Consider the following 13,692-nt stretch of genomic DNA (forward strand, 5'->3'; position numbering starts at 1 on the left):
AACAATGTGGCGCTATTTACAGGCAACGCAAACCTATGACGTTTCTCACATAAGTGGACTAACCACAGGCACCCGTACCATCCTGTGGTGTTCCTCACATAGTGGGTACTAAGCACAAGCAAGGCAGAACCATGGTGTCGCTCATATAGGGGTACGAATCACAGGTACTTTGAAATGTATCCTGAGCCACACACTGTCGCTACTAATCACAAACCTATTTTGTATCTAACATAGTGGTACCACAGGCAAGTAAAAGCAACCCATGGTGTTCCCCGCATGATGGTACTAATCACAATTAGTTTCATGGTTCTAATAGAATCATCACTTGGTCGCTCCTTTCAGTCGCCTCTTACGACAGGCAGGGGATACCATGGGTGTATTCTTCGTCTGTGTCCCCCACCCACAGGGGGTTGAGAGTTTGGTCTGCAAGAGCTATTTTATTTCGCTCAAGTCTACCAGCAAGCCGGTTAGAAACCCCCTCTATCCGCCACCTGGGATGCACCACGTGGGAGTATCACCTCTCCCCCTGCTATGCCAGTGTAGTAGGTTCGTGGAATAGTATTAAGATCACTAGATATGGCTGTGGTGACAAAAAAACAATACAAAAAGAAACAGTATTATTTTTTGGTTGAGAAAATAAATCATAAACAGTTATAGGATGTGACAGCACTACCAGGTGAGGCATTTGATGGAGACTACAGAGTAGTGAGAGCAAAAGAAATAAGACAGAAGAAAATAGAAGTATGGAAATTAAGAGATAACAGAACTCAGGAGAAATTTCAGGAAGAATTATAACAGCACATCCCTGTATCAGAAATAGGAAGTGTAGAAAAAGAATGGACCAAATTTAAAAAACTCATTTGTAAGCTGTGCAGAGATTTGTGGCAAAACTTCAGCATGAGCGAAGGAAAAGGTGGAATGAAAAGGTGAAAGAAGTTGTTAAACAAAAGAAGAAAGCATGGCAAGAATGAAATAGAGACAGGAAGGACGTAAGATTAAGTATCAGGAAATGAACAGTAAGTGTAAAAAAAGTGGTGAATGAGGAAAAGAATAAATGTTGAGAGAGATTCACACAAGAAGAATGTAAATGGTGGAAAAAGGATGTTGTATGGATTGACATACCTGCCAACTTTTGAAAAGGGCTATCAGTAAAACTCATCACTACAAAAAAAAAAAAAAAAAAAAGTAACGATTTTCGACATATCCCGGCTTGATAAAGATGTTGATATTGCCACAATAAACCCTTTAGCATCCTACATAAAGATGTTGATTCCCATAGGGAACATGAAATATTTGTTCCGAATGAGTAAATTCATAATACCAATATACAGTAAAACCTTGTTAATTCGAAGTCGTTGGGACTTAAAAATCGGACTTTGAATAACGTGATTTCGAATTAACCGCCAATTCGCAATTCAGAAGTATCAACCCTTGCCACGTTACAAAATATTTTAAGGCCCGTTACTGCATGCAGTTAACCTTGATTCACAGTTTATACCTTTCAAATGCCATGAAAAAAGAACTATTTCCAAAATGTATCCAAGAAGGTGCATTTACAGTATTCAAATAATGCACTTGGATATCTCACTGGTAAGACAGGATACGCGAGGACAGAAGATGGCTAAAATCTTTGGAATTGGACATGTAGACCCTAAAGAAAAATGGCACGACTAATCACATTGCTCTATTCTAAACTGCCGAGATTCCCGCTGGGAATATTTTAGTCTAGCTTGTGAATTTGTGACAGAAGGCACATGAATTGGGTTTCTGGTTGCAGTATTGAAATGAATAAAAATGTTGGTGGATCTAAGGGAATTAAGTATGACATGAGTGAAACAATAACCATTGTGCGTAATTGATCACGTGTGTGTAGCGTGGGAGGATCCGGAAGTAACAACTTTCGCGCCACTAAGCACATGGCTGACGTTAGTTTAATTCAACCAACGCCAAGTGAATTAGGCAAAATGGTACAATCGTCCTCAGACTTTCTACTCTGTACCATGATACAGTAAAAATAAGAAACCACGGACACAGGTTCATAACCTAGTGAAGCCATTGGATAAAATTGTGATGCTTAGCAATATCACCGGAAGTGGGTGAGAATCACGTAGTTGGACCGTAGGCATATAACAGACATGCATTGAGCCAGTCAGGCAGTCTGTATTGTGCCACTCAAGATTCGGCCTCGTGTTACTCGGACACTTAGTGCAGTCATTTTGTGAAGGCGTGTTCAACCGAAGACGAGGGAACGCCAGGTTACTGATAATTTGAATCCTGCAACAAGATAATCTAAAAATGAAGGTGAATATTCATAAACTGTATTTATTCACTCACCACGGAGACAATAGGCTCTAAGTATAGGAAGTTCTTAACATAATAACTGGCTGTTGCCAAGGACAGTATTGATCTCACGAGTCAAAGAGATAAATGAATGTAGCTGGATTGTTTTGGAAACAGTATGGGGACGGACTAACATTCCACTACGGCTAACGGGACAGTGTGCAGGTAGAGAGAAAACAGTTTAGTAAACCCTTATGCTGTCATCTGTATTTCGGTTGCGGGGGCCTGCCCGTAAGCTCATTACGGACATTACGATGACCAAACTAGCCAAGGACAATGAACGTGAACAAGAAGAGTGAAAGTAATGCCTAGCCAAACGCCTGAACAGGGAGTAGATTTTATCGGGATTTCAAAGAGGACCAGTGTGCCGCACATCAGACCAGCTGATAGGAGGTTAAATAAATAGAGGACAGAGCTACAACTTCTACGCTGATAGAGTGAAGCCACCCCTAGGAGTATATATATAAGGATAAGTGATAGTGTTATAGCTTAGGATTAAGTAGAAGAAGTGTGGTGCGTGTGCAAATAAATCGTGTCATCAGTGAAAGATGTGCCTAATCGGATATACACCAGCTGCCACCACGGAAATGTTATTAACATGGAGTAAAACCCTGGAAGGTACCTTGTGGTACATGGGAGAGACTGACTGAATGCAGCTTTGGAGAAATGTAAGTACAAGATTATTGAAATGTTGTTTTAATTAATATGTAAATAATCACCTATAGCCGCAACTACGCTGTCCTCCGTTAGAGATGTTTATGTCTAATTTTGATTTGTTCTAAGGTTTTGTAAAGGACAGCTGATTTTCTAGATGTTGGAACGTCCACTGTATTGTTTATAATCTGGACTGATATCTATCTGTGCCTAGATTTAAGTCATGATTGAAATTATAAATAGAGGTCAAATAATAATAACAACAACAACGACAATAATAATAATAATAACAACAACGACAATAATAATAATAATAATAATAATAACAACAACAACAACGTTCTGGTCATTCATATGACAGGTGCCTTTAACACCTGAGACAGAACTTACTTCCGCGTGTACGTGATCGTTCGGCTTGATAATATTATAGGTTAGTTATCACAGGATGCCGTCTCTTTCAGGAGTGTATTTTAGGTCTAGGATGTTTATTGAAGCTCAGCTGTCTCTTTCATTTTTATCATGTGGTTTGTTTGCTTTACCAATGTGGGAGGATCCACCTTAGTAACCTTAGGGGAGGAAGACAGCGTGGTTACAGTGTTAAAACAACATTTCACTTAAAACATCCAAGCATATTGCAACTTATTCATAAGTCTCTGAACAGGCCTGTGTAGAGTTGTAAAGATGTAGGACTGTACATAAAACAGTAGAGTTAAGACATATGTTAGAATATAGGTAAAAGGTATGCGAGTCATGCAAACCCAGTAGGGTTAAACCGTTGAATATTTAGTTAATGTGTAGTTGTCAGGCGGTCTGTTCAGTTGATTTCGTTATGTGAATTTTAATTTAAGTAATCCGTGGTGACTACAGAGTGATTCATGAAATGCTCATGCATGAAATTGTTTGAGTATCCTTCCTATACCACATCATGAGAGGTCAAGTGAGGCCATATTTAATGTGTCACTAACAAATAATACTAAGGTAACAGGGAGCAGTGAACTGCCAAACTCAGGTGTGTTCTCAGGAACTCATAATTAATTTATTCAGAGCAGTGCAAAATTCACCAAAGTCAGTGTAATCCTTTTGACAATATCTGTAAATTAAATTAACAAAAATAATTTTTGGGACTGTTTGGAGCTCTTTTGTGTTACAATTAATGTATTTGGCAGTATGGGTAAAGATAACTAGAGCACGTCTGTCATTGGTCAATGTTGCACATCTGTGATGTCAATGATTAATTTCAAGTGTGATTATACGGTTATGAGAGTTCTTTTTTATGATGTAACCGAGCTAATGATGGCCGATTTACAGCTCAGGTCCATTTTATAACATGGTGTGCTTATTTACCACTCCTGAGGTTATTTAATCTCAATCGAAAAAAAGTAATTAGTAAAAAAACATTTAACCTGGTCCATTATCATTTGGTAGTGAATATAGTACCCGTAGTACTTGATCCTTATGTACCTGACGAAGAGGGAGGAGAAGAACACCGGACTGATCGCGCCCCAAGCAGATGAGTCTCAATAGCGGTAAGTATATTGTATTTACAGAGCGCCGTGGCAGAAGAAGAGGATAGAGGAGCTTACCGCTGATCGACATTTCCAAGGGTACAATACCATTATCAGAATGATTAATGCCCACAACACTATTAGGCCTATCATTTGTTTGAAATTTTCCCTATGAATGTACTTAAAACCATTTCTGCCTTACGACTGGCTTTTATGGAAATCTGAACACAAGCTTGTGCACTACCCCTATAATTGTACTTACACCCACGCACATTGCACATAAAACTATAAACATAATGCACAGGTAACTGAAAATATAAAGAAAATACTTTCAGATAAGAACACGAAACAAACGATAACCTAATCACAGCGGACATTGTTGGAATAAATAAGCTTTTTAAGAACAAACAGCTCCTTACGGCATTGTAAGAGGCTCTATAGCCTTTTAAGAAAATGAATATCATTTACAATTAACAATATTAAAATTTCTGTAAATATTTGGTAAAAACACGGCTTACACAAATCAAAACAGACACATGCTAGCACTCCAGTTGCCGTCATTAAAGACGGTTTCGATAGGTTGGTTAAGGTCTGAAGTATTGTAGTTGGTCTTGATATAACCAAATTTCTAGAGTAAGGCTCTCTTGGTACCGGTCATATCAAAGAATGAGTTATCGGCTATCGTGGATTTGCGTTCGATCTTGCTTTGAACCACGCAAACAATCGATTGTACGGAAGTGGGGTGATTATCAAAGTTAACATTTCAAATTTTTGACCGCAGTCGTAAAATGACACCATCCATCCATAAAACCATAAAGTGCTGCAATTTCCGTAAATTTTAAGGATAAACCGTAAAAGTTGGCAGGTATGGATTGATAAAAAAATATTAGAGAAAAGAAAGAGATCTACACTACATAAGTAAAGGAAGAGAGTGAAAATGTAATAATCAACCCAGAGGAGATAAAGAATAGGTGAAAAGATTATTTTGATTAACTCCTGAAAGTGAGAAATGATGCAGAAAAGAGAGTAGTGGTAAATGAGGATGATCCAGAAATGGAGAATGATATTGCAATGGCAGAGGTGGAAATGGCTGAAAACAGGAAAAGCAGCAGGGATGGATGAAATGTGTGTGGAAATGATAACGGCAGCAGGACCTATTGGTCTACGTTGGTTACATAGGCTGCTAAGGTGAGTAATGAGGAAAAGGCAAGTACCTGATGATTGGTGTAAAGGTGTAATAATGCCAGTATTTAAGAAAGGTGAGAGGAATTATACTGTTGTCACAAATAGCCCAAATATTTGATAGAATAACAGAATGGAGGATGAGAGGAACAGTGGAAAGAAATTTAGAAGAAGAACAGTATTGATTTCAACAGGGCAGGTCAACAACAGACTATTTTTACCATGCGATTACTGATGGAAAAACAGTGGGAATACAGTAAAGATCTGCCAGCCCTGTTGTAGCCCTTTTGGTAGTTCCAGGAAGGGGCTAGTGACTCACACGACCTGGGATCTCCCAGCTGGCTTATAGGGGGGGGGGGGGGGGGGGACCTTTCCATGTTTCTCGTCGGCCGGCTTATCTGCGAGTTTCTTGGAGATTCAATGGAAACATTCTGCCTCTAGTCACCTCACAAAAATTATGGATCAAATCATCCAAGCTATAAAAAGGGAGGCTATCCGTGGACAGTCAGTCACAGTTGGGCTCTGTGATGGAGTCAGTGTGAGATTCGGTATGTTGGGGTTCGGTGACTGGGCTGAGGGCGACAGAGGTGTTGGCTGTCGCTAGTGTCCCACCGAGGTCTGAATTAGAAGCTGTTGTTGTTATGGTGTCGGAGAGACCAGTGGGTGGGTAGGCTGGAGACGACTGAACGGAAGACTGTACTGTGTCTTAGTGTATTTCTGTGGACTGAGGCTCAGCGTGAGGGAAGCCGTTATTGCGAGTGGAAGGTAAATGGATCTGTGTTAATGCCTGCTGTTGGATACCGTTGAGCTGTTTAGTTGTTCACTGCATGTGAGTGTGTGAATTAATGGACTGTCTGTGGAGTCCAACCAGCGAACAGTCATCGTGTGTCGAATGGCCCGTAGCCCTGTATTCAGATCCAGCTGTCTACACACAGCTGCTGTATGAGGTGACTGGACTTGAAGTGCAAGTGAGGATTACGCATCCACACGTATAGCAATGGGCTCGACCGCCTACTATACCAATCTTCATAAAAGGAAAGAAAAATCCCACCTAATCAATACATTTATTTTCTTGTAAAGTATTACAATCTAGGACCGGTTTCGACCCTTCATAGGTCATCCTCAGCTATATCAGAATCACATTTGCATTTCTATCTTATACCTCTGAAAGACCTTCATGATGTATTGTTTCATAATTTTCAGTGAAAACCCATCTAAAAAACTTACAAATTTCTAAGCGTTGTGTTAAAATTAAAAATTAAAATTACAAAACTTTGTCTATTATATACATGCCCTTGGGCTGACAGAATGCATCCTTGGGTTGATTAAGCATCTATCTTAGGTATTGCTTATTCTGTTGAATCGAAACCCTTTTATACTTATGTACAATCATGAATAGACTATCAGTAAAATTTGATAAATAAAGCTTGCGTGATAATTATAATAAAATATCATGTTACATCTTTATACCTTATTGCTGGAGTGATATTATTTTAGGCAAAATATAAATGCGTGTTGACCTCTATAAAATATTTTTAAATAAACACACTAATGTACTTTAAAGTCTAATCATTGTACTTTAAAGTCTAAAATACTTATTGCTTGGATCTTGCGTTGTTATGTGGTAAAATATTATAACAATTTGTCTTATATAACATCAGATATTGATAATGCTTAAATATGCCGTGTATGGTTGGCTTTTAAACCTAATGATTAAATGTCAGTTCCTTCTTGCATAAAATTACAAGTTTCATATTATGTTGATTATGTATTGTATAAAACATAAATGTCCATTAAATTGAATGTATCATTTACTACAGAAGTTTTAAAAACACTTGAATGTCTAGTAATATAGTCAGTGTGTTTAATGACACTGAAACGTGTTGGCCTTGATTCTTGCGTTATATTTCCATAATTTGCCTTTTTTTTATATATGTCGAATGTTGATCTTTATAGGTTCCATTTGTAAATAACATCACATTCCTATAACTGTGAAATGGATCAATATAAGCTTGATGCGTGTTAAATTATGGAATATATGTGTGATTCAGTTCTGGCCTAACTTCTGGAGTTTTCTCCCATCAAATGCCGTAAGACTGTGGTGGTTCCTTTCCCTTTTTTAAGGCTGGTAAAGTCTGTAAGCCAAAATGAATGAAGTGAGTTAGATTTCAATAGAAGTGTGATATTGTGTGAATTTGTAAAGCCTGAATTAATTTACTTACTGCTGGATGTTTGAAATGCAAGTTTCTTGGCCGTTTGACGAGTAATGTACCTCGTACTGATGGTTCTAGTGTTGTCTGTTGTGAGAGGGGCGGAGGGATAAGTAGGGGAGGTTGTTACATGTGTATGGGCGGAGTCACTGAGGTTCGCTGTCTGCGCCGTAGCTTGTGTATGACGTCGTCTGTCGACTATTTTGACGTAGTCGTTTTTTAAGATAGGGACGATTTTATTGAACAAAATATTAGTTTTTTCAGATAACTCATTTATATTATAATTAGGATTTGCATACTGATCTAGTGTTATATATAATTCTTCACTTATATTAAGCAAAGGACCTTTAGGTTCTACATTTAATATTTTTAAATCGTTATTTATGTCCGTAAAATTGTGCTTATATTCATGCATATGTTGCCCTATTGCCGAGAAATGATTATGCCTAATTGCGTTTACGTGCTCATTATATCTAGTCGTGAAATTCCTGCCTGTACGCCCCACATAACTTGTTAAACAGTTGTTACATTCCATTCGGTAGACTCCTGATTGAAGATATTTGTTACTACCATTTACTGATTTGCTATTATATATGACATGCCTATTATTTTGTGTAGTCTTAAATGCTATTTTAATGTTATGCTTCCTCAGAACATTGGTTAGTGAATATACGCCCGTGTTATTGAAAGTGAAAGTTGCGTAATTTTTTCTGGGTTGATCTGTTTTCGTCAGAGTGGTGTTGGGTCGTGATTTGAACTTACGAATGATGGAATTAACCATTTCTTTTCTATAACCATTTTTTTGAGCTATTTCGTGAATTAGTTGTAGTTCATCTTTGAGATCTGCTTTTGACATCGGTATATTAAACGCTCTATAAATCATACTTTGATATGCTGCTTTTTTATGTGGATTAGGGTGATTAGAATCTATTTTTATGGTGTTTATTGTATGTGTAGGTTTCCGGTAAATTTTGAAGGCGAGATGTTTTTCGTGTCTAGTAACCGTTAGATCTAGGTAATTTAGTTGGCCGTTACTCTCAGATTCCTTGGTGAATTGTATACATGTATCTATGGCATTTATTTTATCCAATATTGCATTTTCGTTGGTTGTTCTGTTGTCGATGATGACGAATACATCATCCACAAATCTGCACCAGAAAGATATTCCTTCAATTTTACTAAATGCAGTATGTTCTAAGTAGTCTAAGTATATATCTGCTATTATCCCGGAGGCGGGTGATCCCATAGGTAGACCTGTTTGTTGATAAATTGTATCGTGAAATTTAAAGAAATTGTTATTGACTGCAAATTTGAGTAATATCATAAATTCCTCAATTTCCAATGTGCTTAATTTACTATATGTTTTGAGATTAGTTCTGATTATGTTTAAGGTAATACAATACGTAAAGACCCCACAATTACAGTACAAAGAAATCTAAAAAACTTGCTTAAGAACACACGTTTTTTACTCACCGAAGCAGAAGCAAATAGCTTAATAATAATGAACCCCCAGTTACCGAATGCTAAAGCTCTTCCCAAAATTCACAAAGAAAATACCCCTATGAGAACCATATTAAATTATAGATCTAGTCCCACATATAATCTCTCTAAATTTATTCAGAAATTTCTAAAAAATCACTATTCCTTTCAGGCTAATAAGAGCATACGAAATTCCATAGATTTTTGCAACAAAACAAAGAACTTTAAGTTAGATAAATATCGTTCCATAGCCTCCTATGATGTAACAAATATGTATCCAAATATCCCCACTGACAAAACCTTAAACATAATCAGAACTAATCTCAAAACATATAGTAAATTAAGCACATTGGAAATTGAGGAATTTATGATATTACTCAAATTTGCAGTCAATAACAATTTCTTTAAATTTCACGATACAATTTATCAACAAACAGGTCTACCTATGGGATCACCCGCCTCCGGGATAATAGCAGATATATACTTAGACTACTTAGAACATACTGCATTTAGTAAAATTGAAGGAATATCTTTCTGGTGCAGATTTGTGGATGATGTATTCGTCATCATCGACAACAGAACAACCAACGAAAATGCAATATTGGATAAAATAAATGCCATAGATACATGTATACAATTCACCAAGGAATCTGAGAGTAACGGCCAACTAAATTACCTAGATCTAACGGTTACTAGACACGAAAAACATCTCACCTTCAAAATTTACCGGAAATCTACACATACAATAAACACCATAAAAATAGATTCTAATCACCCTAATCCACATAAAAAAGCAGCATATCAAAGTATGATTTATAGAGCGTTTAATATACCGATGTCAAAAGCAGATCTCAAAGATGAACTACAACTAATTCACGAAATAGCTCAAAAAAATGGTTATAGAAAAGAAATGGTTAATTCCATCATTCGTAAGTTCAAATCACGACCCAACACCACTCTGACGAAAACAGATCAACCCAGAAAAAATTACGCAACTTTCACTTTCAATAACACGGGCGTATATTCACTAACCAATGTTCTGAGGAAGCATAACATTAAAATAGCATTTAAGACTACACAAAATAATAGGCATGTCATATATAATAGCAAATCAGTAAATGGTAGTAACAAATATCTTCAATCAGGAGTCTACCGAATGGAATGTAACAACTGTTTAACAAGTTATGTGGGGCGTACAGGCAGGAATTTCACGACTAGATATAATGAGCACGTAAACGCAATTAGGCATAATCATTTCTCGGCAATAGGGCAACATATGCATGAATATAAGCACAATTTTACGGACATAAATAACGATTTAAAAATATTAAATGTAGAACCTAAAGGTCCTTTGCTTAATATAAGTGAAGAATTATATATAACACTAGATCAGTATGCAAATCCTAATTATAATATAAATGAGTTATCTGAAAAAACTAATATTTTGTTCAATAAAATCGTCCCTACCTTAAAAAACGACTACGTCAAAATAGTCGACAGACGACGTCATACACAAGCTACGGCGCAGACAGCGAACCTCAGTGACTCCGCCCATACACATGTAACAACCTCCCCTACTTATCCCTCCGCCCCTCTCACAACAGACAACACTAGAACCATCAGTACGAGGTACATTACTCGTCAAACGGCCAAGAAACTTGCATTTCAAACATCCAGCAGTAAGTAAATTAATTCAGGCTTTACAAATTCACACAATATCACACTTCTATTGAAATCTAACTCACTTCATTCATTTTGGCTTACAGACTTTACCAGCCTTAAAAAAGGGAAAGGAACCACCACAGTCTTACGGCATTTGATGGGAGAAAACTCCAGAAGTTAGGCCAGAACTGAATCACACATATATTCCATAATTTAACACGCATCAAGCTTATATTGATCCATTTCACAGTTATAGGAATGTGATGTTATTTACAAATGGAACCTATAAAGATCAACATTCGACATATATAAAAAAAAGGCAAATTATGGAAATATAACGCAAGAATCAAGGCCAACACGTTTCAGTGTCATTAAACACACTGACTATATTACTAGACATTCAAGTGTTTTTAAAACTTCTGTAGTAAATGATACATTCAATTTAATGGACATTTATGTTTTATACAATACATAATCAACATAATATGAAACTTGTAATTTTATGCAAGAAGGAACTGACATTTAATCATTAGGTTTAAAAGCCAACCATACACGGCATATTTAAGCATTATCAATATCTGATGTTATATAAGACAAATTGTTATAATATTTTACCACATAACAACGCAAGATCCAAGCAATAAGTATTTTAGACTTTAAAGTACAATGATTAGACTTTAAAGTACATTAGTGTGTTTATTTAAAAATATTTTATAGAGGTCAACACGCATTTATATTTTGCCTAAAATAATATCACTCCAGCAATAAGGTATAAAGATGTAACATGATATTTTATTATAATTATCACGCAAGCTTTATTTATCAAATTTTACTGATAGTCTATTCATGATTGTACATAAGTATAAAAGGGTTTCGATTCAACAGAATAAGCAATACCTAAGATAGATGCTTAATCAACCCAAGGATGCATTCTGTCAGCCCAAGGGCATGTATATAATAGACAAAGTTTTGTAATTTTAATTTTTAATTTTAACACAACGCTTAGAAATTTGTAAGTTTTTTAGATGGGTTTTCACTGAAAATTATGAAACAATACATCATGAAGGTCTTTCAGAGGTATAAGATAGAAATGCAAATGTGATTCTGATACAGCTGAGGATGACCTATGAAGGGTCGAAACCGGTCCTAGATTGTAATACTTTACAAGAAAATAAATGTATTGATTAGGTGGGATTTTTCTTTCCTTTTATGAAGATTGGTAAATGTCAATACGGAAAATGAAATTCATAAATCAAGAAGCCTACTATACCATAAAGAAGAGAGAGAGAGTTGTAAATAGACAACAATTAGAGTGTGTGGCCATTCATGGTTAATTAGAATTGTGTGGGTATATGTTTGTGTGCATTTATTGGGTCATCCTGAAATAAATTGGAGTAATAAAACAGGCGAGTTTCATTTGTAACAAATGTATGCACCAGAGGCTTGGACTTTGACAGCAAGAAATGAGAGTAAAATTCAGGCCAGTGAGATGAAGTTCCTGAAGAGTATGGTAGGGAAGACAAGGAGAGAAGGAGTAAGAAATGTTGAGGTCAGAAAAGAGATAGGGGAAGAAAAACTGAGTGATAGGATGGAGAAGAATAAATTGAGATGGTTAGGACATGTTATGAGGATGATGGACGGAAGGATACCAAAAACAAGTGTTGGAGGCTAAGATAGAAGGAAAGAGGGCAAGAGGGAGACCCAGAGCAAGATGGACTCCGTCAAGAACAGTATAAGAAAAAGAAGACTGGATTGGAATAAAATTACTGAAGAGGAGTAGTGGAAGGAGAGGCAACGGTGGAGAAATGTCATCAACACCTCAATCTGGCAGGAGCTGGACAAGGGGAAATGAAAATAATGATCACTTACCCCAAGAGAAGTTGATCGAAAGGATCTTGAGAAACATATACAAAATCTCGAAGATATGCTTTAGGTTTCAGACCAAGCTCCTTGGCTTTTGCTTCAGTTGTCATAAGGCAGGCAGAAGCACCATCAGTCTGTAAAGAACAATTGAAATAAGATTACAAAGCGGTATAGGAAGAGTAGAAGAATACTGCATGTCTTATTTGCATGGGAGATCATATCTTAAAGCAACTGAAACAGTTTATTCACGAGTTGTCCAGCCTGCACGGAAAGAAAATTATTTATAAAAAGTTTTAAAAATTACTCCTATATGATGACCATATTTATAGGAATCCAAAGCAAGACACCGAGTACTTTTGGACTGAGTGGCTAAAAAGAAGTATGGTACTAAATATACTTTATGTATTTACTGCATACTATAACACAAAAATACTACATAGTGCAGAACACAGATGACATTCTGCAATATCTTGTAAATAGCTTTCAAATGTATGTCTATGTCTCATTATTAGTTCTCCGATAAAAGATTACAATTATAAAAGTGATGATTATACTGTAAGTGATAAGTTAGAATTGCACATCTTTAACCCATTCCCATACAAAGACGGATCTCTCTGTCCGAGCTATGCCATGTCTTCTCATACTAAGACTGAGAGATCCGTCCTGGTACCGCGCGTTTATGAACGCAGTCTTGACTGCTGTCTTTTGTTTATCAACTTTGTATTAGTACAAAAGCTTCACCACAGATGACAGAACGTTTAACATATACAATTTCCTTGGAATATTCGCTGTGAAAA

General features: G+C 36.5%; 1 protein-coding gene across 1 annotated transcript in view; it reads right to left on the reverse strand.

Moving 5' to 3' along the window:
- Positions 1–13,692, reverse strand: part of Mtpbeta (mitochondrial trifunctional protein beta subunit) — a 100,801-nt gene that overhangs the window by 43,940 nt on the left and 43,169 nt on the right. The window contains exon 7 of the mRNA XM_068228035.1: positions 12,902–13,029. Within this exon, the coding sequence (XP_068084136.1) occupies positions 12,902–13,029 (128 nt within the window). The remainder of the gene's footprint in view (positions 1–12,901; positions 13,030–13,692) is intronic.

This window comes from Anabrus simplex, chromosome 6, assembly GCF_040414725.1.
Source record: "Anabrus simplex isolate iqAnaSimp1 chromosome 6, ASM4041472v1, whole genome shotgun sequence".
Lineage (NCBI taxonomy): Eukaryota > Metazoa > Arthropoda > Insecta > Orthoptera > Tettigoniidae > Anabrus > Anabrus simplex.